The sequence below is a fragment of the Alligator mississippiensis genome, chromosome 1 (assembly GCF_030867095.1).
Source record: "Alligator mississippiensis isolate rAllMis1 chromosome 1, rAllMis1, whole genome shotgun sequence".
Lineage (NCBI taxonomy): Eukaryota > Metazoa > Chordata > Crocodylia > Alligatoridae > Alligator > Alligator mississippiensis.
This window is the reverse complement of record NC_081824.1, coordinates 206,626,694-206,647,215: the sequence shown is the minus strand read 5'-3', so window position 1 is coordinate 206,647,215 and position 20,522 is coordinate 206,626,694. Positions and strand designations below refer to the sequence as shown.

General features: G+C 43.4%; 1 protein-coding gene across 2 annotated transcripts in view; it reads right to left on the bottom strand.

The window, feature by feature from the left end:
* Positions 1-20,522, bottom strand: part of SPTBN1 (spectrin beta, non-erythrocytic 1) — a 200,417-nt gene that overhangs the window by 98,364 nt on the left and 81,531 nt on the right. The window contains exon 1 of one of the 2 annotated variants that reach the window (XM_006274440.4): positions 16,224-16,426. The exons of the other annotated variant lie outside the window; for it this stretch is intronic. Within the exon in view, the coding sequence (XP_006274502.2) occupies positions 16,224-16,332 (109 nt within the window). The 5' untranslated portion in view covers positions 16,333-16,426. Of the gene's footprint in view, positions 1-16,223; positions 16,427-20,522 lie in introns of those variants that run through there. 2 annotated transcript variants of the gene reach the window in all.

The window sequence follows — 20,522 nt, the reverse complement described above, 5'->3', positions numbered from 1 at the left end:
GCACTCAAATAGATAAAAATACCAAAATACAAGGGGAGATACAAAATGCACACATTAAATTTTAAAACACAATTCCTTATCTTAAAGTGAAAGAAAGAGGAAGGAAGAAAAGGTAGAAAAGGAAAAACATATTCAAAAAGGGGAGAGCAAATTCAGACAAGAGGAAAAGGGGCTTTTTGCTACGCTGGTATAAAAAAGGTTAAGAACCACTGCTCTAAAGCACGCACAATCTTATGTGGCCTTTGCAGCTTCCTCCAGAAAAACAGTGGCAACCAGTACAATGCAGGGAAGTTCCAAGAATGTTTACAAAAAATCTTTTCCCAACCTATAAGCAAGTTAAAGGGGTATTACTAAGGCTGATAGCAAGGGCAGGGGCTTGTTTTGTAAACTTCCTAGACATGCAGCTGCACAGCACATTGATTTAAATCAAAGCAATTTCAATCACCAAGTGGAAAGCTTCAATTTAAATCATTGACTTAAATCCACCCTCCCATTTGTACTTTACTTATTTCCTAAAGAAAGGTGCATTTGCATGGGTTGAGATAGCTAAACATTTATTTTTTCATTCATTCAATTTATATGCCACCCTTCCCAACAAAAGCTCAGAGCAGCTTACAATAAGAGAACAAAATAAATTTAATGAGACTAAACCAAGCCTTTGCACTTGACTTAGTCCATGCTTTTGCTACCTTAGATAGTACACAAAAACTATTTACATTTATGTAAGCAATTATATAGGTTAATATTTTCAGATAATTATTTTTACATTTTAGTATTTTAGAAAATGGCAAATGGCATACTGCTTATTTACAAGGTAATTAAATTTTTTGCTTATCGTGCCTATCAAGCAGCTGCATTAGGATGGCAATTAGAATGGTATTAACCACAAAAATAGCATTTAAAATTTAACAGATAAAAATCAGAGCTCAGCTAGGGAAAACCCACAGAATAGGAGCATTAGACCACCTAGGTCTCTTGTACCTAGTAACACAGCCCTTAGATCTCCCACAGGACCAATCCCTTAATACAGTATCTGACCTACTGTGCCACATTTATAAAGCTTGACCTCAAAAGCTGGATTCCCCCACGCCTCACCCTTAGTTCTTTCTTCATCTAGAAAGGCATGTCGCCTAGAATGCAACCTTTTTAATAAAGGTTCATGGATTCAACAGGTTTTTATTAAGCAAATGTTTCAGAAGATTATAAATTTCAGCCTTAACTTATTCTGCATTAAACTGAAATCTCATTTCAAATGGGTTTTTCTGGGGGGTTTTTAAAGAAAAAATAAATAAATATCTGATTTTTGAAGAGCTGTTTGTTCTTATTAGTTAAGAATAGCTGATGCGGCATCACTGTAACCCCTGCTCACCAAACCAAATAGTTACAGTTTTAAGCCAAATGAAGGGTGCCTTGGTGTAGGATCAGACAGGCATTGTTTATCAACTCCTCCACCTTATCCTTTTCTTTCCTTTATGTTTTCCTCATCTATCCTCTCAACTGCAGTAACATTGGTTCCAGATCAGCACCCCCAATGAAATCAGGTGTCAGATCTCTTCATGACAGAGCTGAAGTGCACTTAGCAGCATACTTCTATAATTCAATCATGTGCCCATACTGATGCATGTCAAGGTGTTTCAGAGGTACTCTACTGCAGTGTTTCTCAACCTTTGGACTGTAACCCAAAAGTGGGTCACAAGAATATATGAAAGGATCGTGAACAAACTTTTAAAAATGGATTCTCCTTTAAAGGAGAAAAATGTAGGAAACAGTTTTTTCCTTGCACGCTGGCAGAGTTCCAGCCTGCGAGGGGTTGCTTAGGGCTTATCACATAATTGTCCCTATTCCCACCCCCCACCCCATGTACCCACCCCCTGACCCACACATTGGGGGGCTGGGGCCTGGGGACAAAGGGAAGCAGAGGTCAGGAGTGAAGGACATTGGGTCAGGACTGGCCATCGATGTTTAAAAAGGGGTTCTGGTACAAAAAAGGTTGAGAACCACTAGTCTACTGTGTAGAGAGCTGATCACTGTTAAGTACAGACAAGTCAGTAGGAGTAACAGGACTCAATATAGCCCAATATGAACTGCTAACATGTGGATGGTGGATTTCAGTGCCCATTCCCCTAGCTCATACACTGCCAGGGAAAGTAAAAGTTCACACTTGGGCCCTCCTGGTAGTACCATCTTTTCCCAGCCAGTGTAAACTCCACTGCCACCCTCCCTGCTCAGATGAAAAAGGTCTGGTGTTGTGTGCTAGGCTGATTTTGGCAGCAAGTTTCTTTTTCGTTTGCTCCTAGGACTATAATTTTAGAGCTCAAATCTAATCCTACTTCTTAAATCATAAAGCCTTAAATCACCAGAATTCCTCTAGTGTAAATCTTCTGAGAATGAAAAATGTGGCCATTACAGTTTTGGCCAATCTAAATGAATAAACCACTTGATACAATAAATAAATCCATCAAGAATGCATTTAAACTTTTGGAAATATAAAAATTGAAGTTAAGAGATGCTATTTTTATAATCATTAGCTATTAAATTATATATTTATTTTTACACTATTTTAAATTAAAAAACACATATTTAAGCAACCAAAATGTCAATTAGGAATTAATATTTCCAGTTTGTTGGCAGATTTAATAATCTCATTGCACGATTTGTTCAGTTCGTTCAGTTTCCATAGCCACCAAGTAATTTACATTTGATAATTACAGGCTATGTGGTATAACGAGAGAGACCGATACACAGAAAGACTGCCAAATAAAAAAACAGTTACCTGACAAGTAATAGCAAGGAATCTCAGCATGCTACTGTTTTGAACGGAGTTTCCAAAGGTGTCCCTTAATGAAAGTAGAATGTATAATGGTAATAAAAATTCTGTAGGCCACAGCAAAAATTACTTCTACTAACAGGAGTCTCTGGACAATTCATGTCATAAAGCCATTTTCAAAAAGAGATTTAAAAATGTAGATGACATTAAATGGGATTTGAAGCAGATTGCCAATAAGAAACATTAAGAAGAAAAGCTACCTTCTCTGTTCTATATGCCTACTAGCCCTGAAAGCCTGCACAGCTGCCACTGAAGTCCCAAATATTCACCTTGCTTGAGGTTTGCAGAACAGAGCTATTTACCATTTACGTATTTAAGAAATGCTTCAGAAAAATTTGCATTAAAAAATTACATTCCATTGGGAAAAACTTACACTGGGTACGTTTCAGTAAGTCACTCAGAACTTGAAATGAAAAAAATCACCCATAAAAGGGACATGGTTGGTCAAAACTGAAGCTTATAAATTCCGTCATTTTGGTGGTATCAGCTCTTTTAAATTTCTCTAGAAACTGCTGTTTGGGACATTATTAAGTTTCAACGTTCCTTCTAATCTTTCAGCTCAAAATTTTTGTTTCAGCATATAAAAAAATTCCCTTGCTCGGATCCAGCCCAAAGATGATTTACTTATTTGTTTTGGTAGAATGGAGAAGTTTAAGCAAATTCACTTCAACCTTTTGAGTTTTGCAAGAGTGAAAAAAAAACATAGATCCAGTAAGATACAGTAATTTCCTGTTCAGATGAATTCATTCCTAAATTGTAGCAGGGGCCATAAACTAGAAAGTTCATCTTTGACTTGTTCTCTCAATCTCACAGACTTAAAAGGCAAGGCAAGTTTGAAAGAAACTGAGGTAGTGCTTTGTTTTGGATTAAGAACAGACCATTTCACACACATGTGCCTTCTCTAACCCTTTTAAGTGAATCTGACTAAGGATTTTCTATTCTATCGATGGCCCTTCGTAACTTCACAGATTGAAAAACTCCATAAGAACTAGGTATCCAGGTTGTAGCCATATTGGTCTAGAGGAAAAAGCAATCAGGGCTCATGGACAAAGGTGATATCTTCTATTAGACCAACAAGATTTTTTTTTTTTTTTTTAAATCTTTAATTGCAAGCTTTCAGGCACAAACACCTGATGAAGGGTGTCTGTGCCCCAAAGCTTGCAATTAAAGAAATTTCTTTGAAAAAATCTTGTTGGTCTAAAAGAAGATATCACCTCTGTCCACGAGCCCTGATTGCCATAAAAACTAGAGCTGTCACCTTTCCATATAACTTCAGGTTTCTTTTCCATTTCCTTTTTTCTTATATAAAACAAGGAAATTAAGGGCCAACATTTAAGAGAGTAAAGTGCTCAAAAACTCTAACATTTCTAAAAGTTAGAGTCATTTCAGCGATACCACCTTAGCCATGATGCACATAAGTAGCTACTTGTGTTCTTTTTGTCAAATGTAAGTCTTAATACTTTATTTTGTTATTAACGTATGTCATGAAACATAAAAAAGGTGTACTGTATAGCTTAGTACATATTTAGCAAACAGAATCTTGACTTTTCCAAACAAAAGTGTTTTATTACTCAATATCAATGCAAGAAGTGAGTCATCACCTATCAATATTAAAGTGGCATTAATGGTATTTAAAACAAAAAACCCCTATTCATTTATTTGATGACTGTCTGGAAAGCGTGCCCTCCATATCCTATGCTTCCTCCCTGCTGAGCAGGAGAGAGAGGTCAAGGAAGGGAGAGAAGGGCCAAATGGTCCTGGGACCATTGGCAGCATGTATTACTTAGAAAATAATAATTTAAACAGTGAGAGAAGAGAACTAACCTGCTAATTTCTGGGTGACTTTACACCTTTACATCTCTGTTGAATTTGGCAGTTCCATACAGTCTGACCTAAAAAAATGTTTCTGGGTTCCATGTTTTATTACAGCACTATCGATACTCTTTTGCGAATAACTTTAATTTTCTCAGACAGAAAGGGCTTGTGCCAAATTTCTGTATGCAATGCTGTTTTTATAGTCTAGTTACAGACAGAACATAACTATTTCTATCCTAAAAATTGTGTAAAATTCCCAGCAGAGGCACCACTAGAAAGGTAGAAGGAAAGAGAGAGTTAAATCAGTTGCAGCTTAGTACTGAAGGGAGAAATGTGCCACACTTTCCATTTCACATCCCATGTTTCACTATGTGCATTCTTATAATAGTAACTTAGGCAAAAGCTATGAACAGCCACGCTCAGATGCAATTAGAACATAATCGGGTATTAGAGACTACTGGATTATTACCGCACCTGTAAAAATGACAGTAGGTCAAAAGGTTACCTGGGTAACAACTATGGAACTGTGCAACTTTCCTATTGAACAACTGCTTCCTTACGTTAAAAGCCAAACTCAGCCTCCTCTTACTGATAAGGCAACATGGATAAAGAACAGGTTACACTGGGTACAAAAAACAGACTAAGTGAAGCACATGGTGGTTGATGGGAGTAAACTAATCCCAGAGGGGGCAAAACTTAATCCACACAGACATAACTGGAATATAGCTTCAGTCTGTTTATGTCACCAGTGCCTGTTCTTCAAGCCACTGGATCCATTTAAGCAGATCCCCTGGCCCCTCATTCAACTCAGTACTGGCACACAGAGCTCACCTGTACAACATGCAAGAAGCAGATACACTCTCCTCTCATAACCACTCAGCTCTTGGCTCAAGTAACTTCACCTGTGTACTTAACTGGGGCATATAAACTCATGCTCAAGAGGAACTTTGTTCTTCTCAAAAAACTAGAGACAGGTTAAACTGTACAGAAACAAATATTTCTGGCTGCTCTAAGGGTCCAAAGTTCAACATAAAACAAATGTCTGACATTCTTGAAGCACCTCCTCTATTTATGCATAATTGGTTTAATTGCCATATCATAAGGAGCATTAATCATGCTAAACTGATGTCACATCTGCAGCTACAGTACAATCTGAAAAAAACATAAAAGATGCACACACCCTGAAAAGAATGGCTTCTGTATTAACGGGATACTTCCGCTTCCCTCCCAATTACCATTGTTATGAAAAGATATTCACTGATGTGCAAAATAACTTACTCTCCCAATCAAGGGCAGAGTTAGCTAACTACAAGTAAATTGACTTTGTTTTTTTTGGCGACACCTAGGAAACATGGATATAGTTTTACTTTCCTTATTTGTGTGACTTTAGTCACGTTCAAATCATACCCAAGACTCAGTAAAGTTATCAGAATAAAAAGACCCAAAGAAGTTTGTCATATTTCAAGGGAAAAACCCAACACGTGATATCAGTGCAGAGAAGCTGCAACCCAAAAGCAGCAGAACTGTGAGAAAAACAAAGGAGTGAGTCTACAGTGCAGAGAGAAAGCTCAATGGTGCAGATCCTCAGCTTTGTACAATAATGTAGCTCCATTAGCTGTAGTGGAGCAATCTCAAATGTGTATCACCCAAGAAGCTTACTCTGAGGGCATCAACCGACTCCAAACATCTCCTTACAATCATGTTAGGCCTTATCCTACCTTAAATATCTTTTGGAAACCAAAACATTTTCTTGCAACAAATCTGTGTTGCTGTGATTTCATTTCTAATTGTCAGATGATCTGCAGGAAAACTCATAAATGCCATGTAGCACAGCAACACTGAATTTACATCAAGCCACAGTATGAAAAAAAATCTCCCTTGTTTACAATTAGCATGCAATGTTAAAGCATATACTGTAACCTCTGCACCTTGCAGCCATTTGCAATGCATTTCTACAGCATTTCCCAGCTACGTAATCCTCTTCTGAAATGAACATCTGTCTACTGCTTTTAACAACAGAGGGTAAGCAAGAGTCCTTTGGCTTTCCATTAAAAGTAGAATTCGTTAGAAACCTCTGCCCTATAATTTTTACATCCACACATGTCTCAGATACAACTCCCAGAGGAAAATGTTGGTGGACTTTCTGGTTTGGGGACTATTAACAACATGCTTATGGAACAAAATGGAATTAGACATTTTATGTTTACAGATGAAAAGGCATGTGTCTAATTAGCAACTCACAGATCATGTTTAGGATATCCATATGTGTGGGCTTGTGCCTATTGTCTAATACACAATTCTGTACCGGTCTTTAGTAAAACGTATTTTACTCCCAATAACAATTACCTAATACACAGAAGACTTTATTATCAGTCGACTGTGTGCTCTGAAATGATCTCCTGCTCTTATTTTTATGAAAACAAAAACTGAGAGGACATTAAGTTATCTAGATTTCCAGTTACATTATTTCAGGATTAAAAGGCAACTCAGTAATGCCAAATCTTTCACAAGACCTTTAAAAAAAACCAACACACAAATGAAGCCTCTAGACTGTGCTGTGATTTACTATATGCCTGTTTAAATGTACTGTTCCTCTTGAATACTGAAGGTCCTTTTACATCAATTTTTTTCTAAAGGAAACACAGTGGGGCATTCAGCATATCTAGGGAGACTGGTTAATATTAGTTTGGCTACAGTAGTTTTCCTTCACAAAGGACACTCTCAGCTCAAGATACCCTAGTTCCAGCAGCAACTGTACGAGGTCCTTTGTTTTAATATAGTCTCTCTCTGCCATTATGACCTTAGATTCTACATCAAAAGTCATAAGCATGACTGATCCTCATCCATCTTGTGTTCCCTCATCTGAAAGAAACAGAGTTCTGCTATGAACATCTTCAACAAGCACTGGACATTTTTGATTGTTCTGACGGGCCATTTTCATCTATTCTAAGTATGTATTCTGGGAAGCAAAAGGGCATAAGGAGAGAGAAATCATATTGGGCACTCAGGCTAACTACATTCTCATCATCTCCCTCTCTCCCCCCACATATGGTTAACAATCCATTTAAACTGGGGAGAACAGAAAAGCACTTCAAGCTACTTGCACTCATGCCAGTGGATGGAGCACAGTGTGTCCTCTGGGCTTTTGTATTCACTTTTCCTGTTTTGGTCTTGACATAACAAATCCAGAACTCTATAACAAGAAAGGGTTAGCAGTAATGTGGTATAATCCACAGATTTCTAATTCTTTCCATAATGACCTTTAGCCCGACTTTGACAGTACTAACAAAAAAATGTATAGAGGAGACTAACTTTTCATTCGTACACCCATTTAGTAACCTTTGAAGACAGTAAATCAGTCAGACTGAAGGATGACACTCTAAAACAAGAAGTGTTACCTTGTGTGGGAGCCACACAAGTTAAATCCTACATGATATTCTGACTCCATTGCATCTGAAGTACAAAGCAGCTTCTGGTCCACCCTCTTACCCAGTTCTTTTCTTTCCTCCTGCTTCTACAACTTAAAAGAGAAACCAGTTTCTACTACTTTTCTTAATAACTTTCTTAATGCTGTTTATTCAATGTGGAGATCGCTCATTTTTCATGTGGGGAAAAACAGGTCATTCCCATACACTGACACTGAATAACTGATATTTGATACTTTCACATCAACTTGAACAGGAACAAAAAAAGCCTTAAGAGGTGGTAGTAATTAAATAGCCTTTCACTGAGTTGGCTCCAATCAGCATTAAGAAAAAAGGATCTGCATCTTCATACTTTCAGCTCTATTTCCAATACATCTTATTAAACACAATATGATGAGCTGCTCTAACAGACAAGAGAAGGGCAGGTGAGCACAGCAAACAGTTAAAGTGAGCCATGCGCTGTAATTTCTTCTCCCACCCCTTCCAAGGTCTTTAGTTTATGCTGATTCTAGTTACGTTCAGGGCAGGCATAAGTTTAAAAAGCAAAAGAAAAGCTGAAGGAAGAAAAAAAAAAAAAAGAAGAGTTAGTGAGCACAACACAGATTTAAGACAGAAATCAGTTAAGAAAACGCTTGTTGCATTGGCTCTTTACTATGACCTTCAACTGGATGCAGTCCCTCTGGAGCTCACTCCAAGTCAGTCAGAAAGCAGGGCAGGGTATCACGGTAGAGCAATAGTTCTCAACCTTTTTAGACTCAAGACCCCCCCACTATAACTTTTGTGAATTGAGCAGCATGCCATTCCAAGAACTAATGTTTATTACAGTACTTATCTCCTTGCAGAGAGGGCAGGGAGAACCTATGCCTGTCCTTAGTTGCTTATTTCCTCACACCTGGAGCCGGAGCCTTCCCTTATCTGCTTATCTCCTCACACTTCCTGCGGCCCCTTCAAAGAATCTTGCAGGTACCCAAAGCATGAGCTGGCTGCTGCCTATTTCCTCAGATACAACAAGACTTATAGAAAGAAAGGGTTTAAAAGAAAGGGGGAAAGCAGGTGGAACTGCAAAGTGAAGCAAAAAGTGGGTTGGTTGCTCAAAAGACCCTTCCCCCTGCCTTCTGCCTGACTTCAGGCCAACAGGGCTAAGTGTCTCTCCATTCCAAGTCAGTGGCAAAACTGCAATCAGATGGAGTAGGACCAGGATGATAAACCTATTTAAAACAGAAACCTGCTTCCCTGTCTGCTTCTGGATCCTCTACATTTAGCTAAAAAAAATAAAATAAATCACAATATAAAAATGCAAAGGGCTAACTCTGCAGCTAGTGCAAGTCTGCATGGTGCCATTAAAACCAGTCAGTTTCAAGCCCACATGGTTAAAGACAAACATTGCAAATGTAAAACCAACTGAGGGGGGCCTTTTATGAGAAGTCTGAAACAGTAGCTCTGACAGGTGTGAAGTTTCCCAAGTTCTCCCAATGCTACATTGACTCTTGCATCTAACAATGTAAAGGCTAGCAGTTTAGGCCAAGGGTATCAAACTCATCAGGATGAATGATGCAGATCAGGCCCACAGATGGGCACCACACATCAAATCTAGTGTGTAGGGTCAGTCTGGTGTGGCTGCTTCATGTGGAGTGAGCTCCCAATTAGCCCTGCACTCCATATGCAGTCCACATCCTACACCAGCCTGCACTGCACGCAGTGCATCCCAAACCAGTCTCACATACCATGTGCAGCACACAAAGCTGGGCTGGTGCACACTGCAGGCAGCATGTAAGCCAGTTCAGAGCATGTCACGTGCAGTGTGTAGATCTGGTATGAGACCCATGGACAGCACCACAGGCCACATGATAAGGCTCCATGGGAAGGATCTGGCCCACAGGCCATATCTTTAACACCCCTGATTTAGGCTATTTCCCTGCAGAAACATTCCTCTAACATGCTTGTATTACATTTTTAAACTGCCTCCCATATCGGCATAGGTTCCAAGAACCAAAAGTACCACTTACCCACCTGCCAAACTTTCTCTTGATTACCTGTTTGATGAAGTTATGTACACACAGTACGAAATCCTGCAGCACTGAAACTTGTGCAGGCAGAGCCATTTATATTTAATATCAAATCAACACAAGGGGTAGTTCCTAGCCGAATATTTATTTTCATATGAAATTAAATAAAAGCTTCACCTTCTTAATGTATATGAAGCTGCCACCCCAGCTCCAGTCTGACATAATGTAGTGCCCCAGAATCTAGACACCTTGCTATAGTATTTCAGGAAAAGGCTACCAGGGCATTAGGTAAATACTATGGTATAATTTGAATATGGCAACTTCAACTGAGGGCAACTGCACTTTTCTGGAAAAAAAGCCTAAACTGTAAGGAAGTTTTAATCTACTTCGTACCACTGTGCTTCTCTGCTTCAAGTTTTCATCACGCCTCTGCAAAGAAATGACAAGAAGAGGCACAAGGATGCAAAAATGGCTTAAATTTGGCCAGTTAATTTTAGGAACAGACAGGGACTAAACACAAGCCCCAGCAGGTGCTTTGCTTTAAAGCCAGTTTTAATGGAGAAGTTGGATGCTCTAATTACAACCCAGAGCACGTCATTTCCTCCGACTTAAATCCCCAAATTAGATACTCAACTAAGTGACAGGATTGTTTTTAAAGCCTTTTTTTTTTAACAGTTGCATACATATAAATATTTTCAATGACTATCTAAACACAGGACACTTTCAACAATATTCAATTGCCATCTTCTTAGCCTTCCGAAACAACCACGTAAAAACAAGCCTCTGATCTGAATGTGCTTTGCAGAATTATTTTTAACAAAAGGAACAGAATCAAGATCTTCATAGAAATAAATACCCCAAACATATCATTAAGGAAAATTCAATGAATTAGCAAACATTTTCTTTCCTTAAGTGGTATAACTTGTGTTAGCCTGTCCACTGGAGACAAAAAGCCGCAGCATGTATTAGGAGTGAAGGGGCTGTAAAGGGCGGAGTACCAGGCAGAGTTAGGCCTAAAGAACATGAATAGATTTGCAATTCAAATGGACTCAAAGTAAAAAAAAAGAAAAAGGAGGGAAATGTAAAATTGAGTGACATTTTATCTGAAATTAAACTTAACTTCCTTTTCCTCACTTCTAGTAGCAATTAGCATAACAAGGAAAGCTAGTAGCTAGGTTAAAATAGGGTGTCCATTACTAATCACTGGCTATAGCTATGCAGATCACTGCTACCATGAAATTCTCCAGAACTGAAGCTCTGCACCAACAAAAACATCTCTCTCTACCAAATTCTAAGAGGGCAAACCCTGAGCAGACTCTTAACTCCTCAGTGGGTCCTGGTTGTAAACAAATGTAGGGATTCCATTGTGCCAGGTCAAACTCTGCCCTCCACAACTCTCACAAGGACAGTTTCCACAGGGATTCCCCATGTGTGTTCATGGAGGACTGGAGGAGTGAGGCCAGTGCACCTAGTCTATTCAATTTCTTAGACATAAACAGCTGGGGGGTGGGAGGGGGGGAGGGATTCCTGACTGCAGCGTTGTGTGCAGCCTCATAGCTTGGCTGGGTTCACATGTTAATATAATGCATAACCATGCCATCAAAGACAATTTTCTTTAATTACTTAAAGATGGAGAATTGCTTTTGCTCTTTTCCCCTGCCAAACTCAAATCCCAGATGCCAAACCTGTCTACTCTAGGTTGGTGCACACCTAAGTAGGGCTGAGGGTCTTTGCTCTCAAAGCAAGACTTGCTGCAGAGAACGTGCATCACAATCAGAAGATCATTTTAATTTTTTAACTTAGGTAAAGCTACCTCATTGGGTTCCCTCTTAATACGATGCTTACCGTGAGGAACTCAACTGATATGTTGCTACCATATTTCACTTGTACTCCTGCTCACTAAACACATTCACTCGCTCAAAATCCTTCCCTATTAAAAGAAATCTTTACAAAAAGCTGTAAATTAAATCCAAAATAAAGCTCCTCTGATGGTCTGATCCTTGGTCATCCTCCCTACAGAACTGGTATTGAAAGACTGAGCGTAAGGGGAAAACCATCATATTCCACCTTGAGGCTTTGGAAACTTTCATCCCAGAGCAGCATTTCTCAACTTGTGGGTCGCAAGAATATATGAAACAGTCACAAACTTTAAAAATGGATCAAACTTTTAAAAATAGATTCTTCGTAAAAGGACAAAAACGTGGGAAACTGTGGCTTTTCCCTTGCAGGCTGGAAGAGTCCCAGCTTGCAAGGGGCTGCTTGGGGCCCTCTATGCCCCACACACACCCCCTCACTGCCCCACACACTTCGCCTCCTGCCCCACACAGAGGAGCTGGGGTCTGGTAGGCACTGGGTTGGGAGTAAAGGGCACTGGGTGGGGACTGTCCATTGATATTTACAAATGGGTCTTGGTACAAAAAAACATTAAGAACCACTGTCCTAGAGGACATTTGAGCACAACTACTTAACTATAAAGCAGAGATAAAGACTGATCTCAATTCCTTTGAAGTCCATAAAGGGTGAGGGGAGGCTGTCTTGTGGGCATTAGGTCAAGCCTGGTATCTTGGAAACCAAGCTGTTTCTGAAAGCCCTTGAAAAATATACAAGTAAAAATGAAGCCTCTGACTTGATAGTCTGATGATGAAGTATAAAAGAGAGAAAAATCTATCGATTAATCGAATCTGCTCCAACATGCTTTAACAGCATGTTGAAGCAGCCTCGCTGCATGTGTATAAGCACCCTAGAGATGTGAATCTACCCTGCCTACTACGTATCTTCCACACTCCCATCAAGCATATCAATGAATCCCGCAAGGTTAGAACAAGAAAGACAACAAGCTCAATTACTAGTGATAACACATTTTTATTTTGCTTCTCAACTAATTTCTCAACTGAACTGCAGTACCTTAAGTGGGTTAAATAGGAATAGGATTCCTGCAGGACCCTGTTTGAGGCCTGTCTTCATTTGTGGTCAGTTCTTTCACTACTATAAGGTCCCCATCTAATGCATAACTGACCATAAAGAACAGACCCACCATATTTAAGACTAGCAAATCTAGTGATATTATTTCTCACTTACAAACTGCCCATAATAAACCAACTCTCACACAAAGGCTTTTTTTAAGTGTAAGGAACTTGAGCAACAAACTTCTTCAGTCTCTAAACTTGCACTGCTATTCCCAATGGCAGGCTGATGAGTGATGATGACCTTGAAGGACAAAGTATGCTGAGTCTACAGATGATGACTAAACTTTCCCACTTTCAGTTTTCTTAATGTGCATCTGCATTTTAATACCACTTGTACTATTAGTGCCAGTTTGACATAGTTTCTTTCCTTATGCCTCTGCTGCCTGAGGACTCTTCACAAGCATGGATAGGGTTAGGTGCCCTCACCTCACAACCATCAGCATCCAGTAACAACTTCTTCATGAGAGCTAGAAGAGCTTCTTGGGTGGGATGTTACCACAGACTGAATATACCCTTGTTATCTATAGATATGGCACCTAATCATTTAAACAACCCTGAAATACAATGCGAAGCATCATCTAAAAATCTCTCAGCCTCACAGTCAAGTTTATCAGTAGAGTTGCTAAGAGCTTACCATTGAGACACTTCTTTACATTTTGAAATAGCTGATTAGAAGGGCATGCAGTCATCATTTGGGGTCTGAATCAGTACTCATCTTAGGATGCTGGCAGGCTCAGGTTGCCTCCTTGCTCCTTTGCTCTTCTCCAGTTCCAACCCCACAGCCTCCTCTACTTTCCATGAGGCAAGATCAAACACAGTCATCCTCATTGCTGAATTTACCTACATCTTGGTAGGTAAATGCAGAGCCTGGATACTTGCTCTACATTTTGAGTACCTCTTACAAGGGATGTGATACAGTTCTTCAGAACTGAATGGCATCTAGCAAAACGGGATGTAGACAGCCAAAAATGCAAACCTTCTAGATCATGGAAAACAGTGGCATGGTTCAGGATCAGAGAAAGGTCAAAGGAAGTTAAGTTATTCTGTTCTGTCTCTGTTATGTGAGCAGATGCATCTCAAGAGAAGTATCACTTCTGTTATCTACTTGGTAACCCATAGCATAGAAGAGGGAACACCCAAAACAAGAAGGGCAATAAGATTTGAGTGATACTTCTCTCTTGTGAGTGCAGAATTAGCAAGGTACGGCCATGGTCATTATTATTTGCTTTTTGAGCATTCTGTGATGGGAAAGGGCAAACATCATGAAAGTGTAAATTACAAATACTGTCATTATTGGGATCATTACAGCCAGTCCTGAACTTTCACTCCCACACTAAGCAGCTACCAGCACACATCCCTTTGATCAAAAAGTGTATTATTTTGAAACAGTTTGGATCACTTTAACATTTTAAACCAGTCACTATGTGAACTTTCAAAATGTTTCTCAATGCGAGGCATTAACCCTATTATGTCAGCCCAGCTAAGCCACCCCTTCACATCACATGGCACTGGTGTTGCTGCTTGGAACTTTATGGAGTATTTAGTGCATAATATAAGACATTTCCTGTGCTTATACCCCACCCCACAAGATGGTCAGCACTATTTCTCAAATCAAACCCCCCCCCCCCAGCATTGTGAATAACAGCCTTTGTTATGGGCGTCTGCTCCCAAGCCCCTTCCTCCACTTACTAACAAATTCCTTGGTTTTTATCTGTTCATTCTTTGGAGGAAATTGCAGCACACTCAAGGAGACTTGTGAGAGTGAATTGTATTCTAAAGTCAACACACACAATGCATTCCTTTGAGGGGAAAATGTACTTTCCAGGCCGATTGCTGCAATCTGCTTCAACCTGATGTAAACAAACTGATCACGGATTCCTCAACTGGCCAAACTGACAGCGATAAAATCTGCATTGTTAGACTTCTAGCTTACTCATGGGAAGAAAGAGAAATGAACCAACATTTATTTCCCTGTTGTCCCCCCCGCAATGTCACAACTTCACCTTGTTCTTCTGAAAGTAACTACTGCAGATCTGACAGATGCCTCAACTAAAGGTTTTAAGGTATTCCCTTCCCTGTAAACTTGGAGCCTGGATTTTTCTGGCCCTGCTGAAGGAATGTCTAGTTACTAGCATTTAAAATGTTGTCACTTTATCTCTTTGGATCCAGAGCCCAGTCATTACTGTGAGCCAGTTTACTAGATAAACAAACTTGATGAATGAAAGAATGTGCTTTCCCCTCTCACCCTTGCCCTTTATCCCAACAAATACAAACATTCCTCCTCTCAGCCAAGGCTCTTCCCTCTCTGACAGGAACCACGAGACCACACTTGTGGCACAAATTAAACTAAGAAACATGTACAGCAAAGCTGAACTTCAGTGCACTTAGGCAACTCAGGGATAATTTACTGAAATTGCATGGATTTGCAAAAGGAAGAGGTTTGAGTGGTGAATCCCTTCCGATTTTCAAACCGAAGAGTCTGCATGGTTCATTCATTCCTGAAGCATGCTTTACACACAGCACCTAGGTCTCTGCCATGAGACAGAGAGAGAGAGAGAAATCCAGGCTTGATTCTCTTCTATTACACTAGTAATACTCTTGATTTGCACTCAAAATATAAAGGCCTGTTCCCTGTGCAAACAGACCGCTTCTAAAAACAAATGCCTGTTTCCTGTTTTCACACAAAGAAAGAATTAAATCAACATGAAAAGACACCCTCCCAGCCCCCAAGTGCTATCAGAGACACACTGCAGACAACAGAAAGGTCCCGGCAGGTGAGTGTTTTCTCCTAACACAGCTCCCACCGACTCGCCATCCCCGACATGCTTGGAAGTGACTTTCCCGATTGGAAAATGACAGGTTACACCTCTCCCCACCAGGCCCTGTGAGGAGGAATGGGAAGGCACTTCTCCAGGCTAAAACGCAGTAGGCTCCCAGCTGTAATTTTCAAGGGGGGGGGGGGGTGTCAAACAAAAGAACAACAACAAAAAAGCCCACTCCACTCCCCTCCCTTCTCCCCCATCTTCCTATTGTTCTACAGCTGGGGGGGGGGAGGGATCCTTTCTGGGATGGGATGTGCAAGACCAGAGCAGCCAGTCCCACTTCACACGGCCCCTACAGCCTTTCCCCTCCCAGCCGGCGTGTTTGGAGGCCGCGCAGCTTAGCAACCCCGCCGGCCTCCTACCTTGCAGCTGCTTGAACCTCCCTTCCAGCTGGTTGTAGTTGTAGGGCACCTGCGCGGCGTAGCCGGGAGACAGCGGCCCGGGCATGCTGCCTGCTTTCTGCACTTCCATCTACAAGCCGCGCCACGAGGGCGACATCCGGCACCGCCAGGCCCGCACACCTGCCTCTACCCCTGCGCCTGTGCCCAGCGCCGCGCCCGGGCTGCAAGGAGGCAGCGTGGAGCCCGCGCACACCCCCGGGCCGGCAGCACGCGCTGCAGCCACTGCCTGCAGGGCCTCGCCTGCTGATGTCACGGCATTAGCATAGGCGCGGGGCGGGAGAGAGCGGCGGCTGCACCACGGGAGGGCGAGGAGCCGCCCAGAGGCGCAGCGGGGCCGGCCCTGCCCTTCTCTCCCTTCCCGCCCTCGGGCTGGGCGCGCCAGGCAGGCAGGAGCGGGGCGCTGCCGAGGGCCGGGGGGAGCCGCCGCCCGCCCGGGCTGCTGGAATTACAGCCCTTTGTTAAGCGCCTCATGTCGCCGCCAGGACTCGGGTTACTCCGGCCCGGAGAGCAGAGCGCTTCTCCTGCCTCGCACAAGCCCAAGGGACGGGGCTTGGTGCCCCGAGCAAGCCGGCTAGTCGGGCTAATCCCGCATCTACCCCCAGAGCCCCCTCCATGCTCGTGCCCTTACTAGGGTGGCCAGCCAGCCAGGACTGGAGATTTGTCTCCAGGAGGCTGGTGAGAGGCACCCGGGAGAGAAATGATAAGGCATTCGTTAAAATAAATATTTAAATGTTGCATCTGATTTATACAGTAGGCCAGGAGGTTTTACAACATTGGCAATGCTTAGGGGGTGCACACAGGTGCACCCCCTGAAACAAGTGCCACCAACAATGCCAGTGGCACTTACGGGCAGTTGCCCCTCACCATCTCTACCTTCCCCCGCTGCCAACACCGCCAGCAGCTCAGCCAGCAGACCCTGCTCACCACCCCCTCCCAGCCGAAGGCATCTGGGTGGTCACTGACTGTGCCAGTTGGCACTCACCCCCCACCGCCACCAACACGACTGCAACCACCTGTGGGGGAGCTCCCCACTTGCTGCCACCATCTGCAAGCAGTTGCTATGCCCCCCCTCCACCCCCCAGCGTCAGGGGGGGGCACGTTATTCATGTTTTAAAATAATTATTTTTTAATTTTCCATATTCCAAACCAAATGAGCCAAAACTAATTCCAAATCCATGAGTCAGTCCAGAACCAGAAGTGGCCCTACCACCAGCAAACATCCTCCACTCCCATCTGGGGCTTCAGATGTTCTCAAAACCTTTGGCAGGCATCCTACCTGCAGGCTGAAGCCCAGAGGCTTGGGGTCTGGATGCCCCCAAGTTTTGGTTGCCCTCAACCATAAGGCCCCAAGGGCAAGCCAGGGAACACTCTCCCCTTTTCATAAAGAGGGCTTAAAGCCAAGACCTTCCTACTCCAGCAGCTAAGTGGGAGGTTTACTATACATTACCTTAGCAGGTACTATCCCTGAGCCAGGAGAGCGGTCTTCCCCAGTGTGGCTAGGAAGACTGCCTCCATGGTCACAGTGTTTCCCTTGCCAGGTAAGCATAGATTACGCTTGCTCTGAGCGTTTAAGAGGCCAAGAAGCAATTTAAAATGTAACAGTCATGTGCATTTGCCTTCCTGACAAAGTCTATGCACCATAATCCATAACCATTATACACAAGTACATGGGCACGTTCACGTTGTGTGTTGCGGGCAGTTTGGCATTCCAAAAACCTTCCAGAACAGAGTCAAACGGAGCTGGCAATCCTAGTGCCTACACCAACATGGCTATAATCACCACTCCTTCAGTGTTTGGCACTAGGCCTTCCACATACAGGCTTACCAGGGAGTGAAACCCCTTGTAAAAAACACCCCAGAAGCACCAAGCCGGGGTGAAATCCCTGGCAGAAACACCCCTAGAAGCAACAAACCCTCTCCATTCCCTGTCTGTTCATTCCTTTCCTTGAAGGTCTCCTCTGCATTTTGCAATGGGAAGTCCCCTCTCCCAGCTGCCTGCCTATATACTGAGAGACTAATCGTTCTCCATAGTGCATGCACCTGAAGTACAACAGAAGCGCTTCCTATTTTTCATGCCAAGCCAGGGGTGTCTTGTTGCCTGGTTTGGAGCCTCTAGACACTGCTGTCACAACCCAAGGGTGTGATTTTGTTTGTGCGTGCTTCGGCACTGCTAAATTATTTCCCCACTCGGAGCTTTCTTTGCAGGGTGCACTTCTCAGTTGCAAAGAGAAATGCACGGTACAAAGGAGTTCCTGCCACCCGCGTGCAAATTTGTGTCCCACTATTGGCCAGCTCTAAATTATTCCCACGTGGCGGCTAGCGATTGGGTTTCTAGCCGTATAAGAGGCTTGAGCGGTTTCTGCCGAAGTTGGAGAACTCCGAGGAGAACCTCGCAAGGGAGGACTCCACAACCATCTGAAGGAGAAGGAGGGCTTCACGTCTTGTGAAGGACTCTAAGCGCTGCGGAGCCTATCGAACCCAGCGTGTGCCTTAAGAAGGCTATAGAGGTCTGATCAACCTCTGGCCTCTCCCTGTTGCCGAACGATCCCTCGACGAACCCCTTCCCTGCGCCCTAGTTCCACGGAGCCTAGCAAACTTCGTGTGAGTGTATCCAGAGCTCTGTCCGGGTTCGAGTCCTGCAGGTTTATCTTCCCGTCGCCGAAAACCCCTTGCGACGTACTCTCGTGTCTTGCATCTTCCCGTCGCCGAAAACCCCTTGCGACGTACTCTCGTGCCCTGCAGGTTCGAGTTTTGTTTTGTTTTATCTGTAACTGCAACTCAAGCAAGTTTTCCTGCCTGCACCGCGACCATCTACGGTGTAAGTAAAATAATCTTTAATCAACCGCTAAGCGTCCGTGCCTAATTCTAGTCCGTCGGCCTGCATTCCCCGACCTGCGTGCCAGGGCTGCTGGCCACAGCCTGCCGAGCGCCCCCGAGGGCCTCGGACCGCTCCCAGCCCGCACAACTGCCAGAATATAAGCGACAGAACAAGGAAGAATGTTCTCAAGTTGCAGCAAGGGGAGTTTAGGTTGGATATTAGGAAAAATTCTCTCACTAGGAGAGTGGTGAAGCACTGGAACAGGTCACCTAGAGAGGTGGTGGGATCTTCATCCTTGGAGGTGTTTAAGGCCCGGCTCGATAAAGATCCTGGCTGGGATGATCTAGTTGGGGATGGTCCTGCTTTGAGCAAGGGGTGGGACTAGATCAGTGTTTCTCAATTGGTGGGTCGCAACCCACAAGAATATTTGAAAGGGTCACAAGGAAGTCCCAGAAAAACCTGCAAAAGCATGGGATTCCCCTTGCAGGCTGGCAGCATTCCAGCCTGCAAGCACTACTTTTGGAGGCAGGCACACATGCATCTGTGTGCACAACTGCACATGGCCAGCATACAGGCAATGCCGCATGGGAGCAGCCGCAGCCGCTGGACACAGGGAAGTCTATGGGGAGCAGGAGATGAAAGTCTAGGGGGCTGTCTAGACGGGGTGTGTCTGTCTGTGTCTGTGCTGAGGACAGAGGCCAGACACCGGGCTGAAGCTGGGCAGGGGGACCAGCAAGGAGAAGGTGCCTGGCCCATCAGCGGAGGCAGTTCTTCACAGTGGGCAGCTGCGTGCCGGGGCAGGTGGCACAGGGCTGGTGCCCATACACACAGGGACCCACATTCACTGCTCACACTGGCCCAAGCAGGATGGGAGCAGCTGGAGGCCCCTTCCGGCAGGGCTGGGGGAGGGGCAGGGGACTGTGGGTCAGGAGTGAGGGACACCAGCTTGGTCTGGGAGGGCAGGCAAGGAGCTGTGACTTGTGGGTGAGGGGCACCAGCAGAGCCAGGGGACTGTGGCTTGGGGGTAAAGGGCACCAACAGGGGACTTTGGGTCAGGCACTGGCAGGGCCAGGGGGGTATGGGTTGAGACAAGCCATCCATTTTGGCAAATGGGTCCCAGAACGAAAAAGGTTGAGAAACACTGGACTACATGACCTCCTAAAGCTTCCTTCCAACCTTCCCTCATTTTCTATTATTCTATAAGTGAACAATGATAAACATGGAAGAAAGAGCATTTCTCAAACCTCAATGATCATGGATGGTATTAGATATGGTGTATCAGCTTTCCTTCAGCAGCATTCTCCTCACAGCCATCACCTCTCTCCACTATAAAGTTGCAGCCATCAGTTCCAATGCCAAATTCCCCATAGGCATTCCCATGTTTCCCTGTTTTTAAAAAATAATGCTGCTGATGTTCACTCAAGCATTTTTTTTTTTTAATT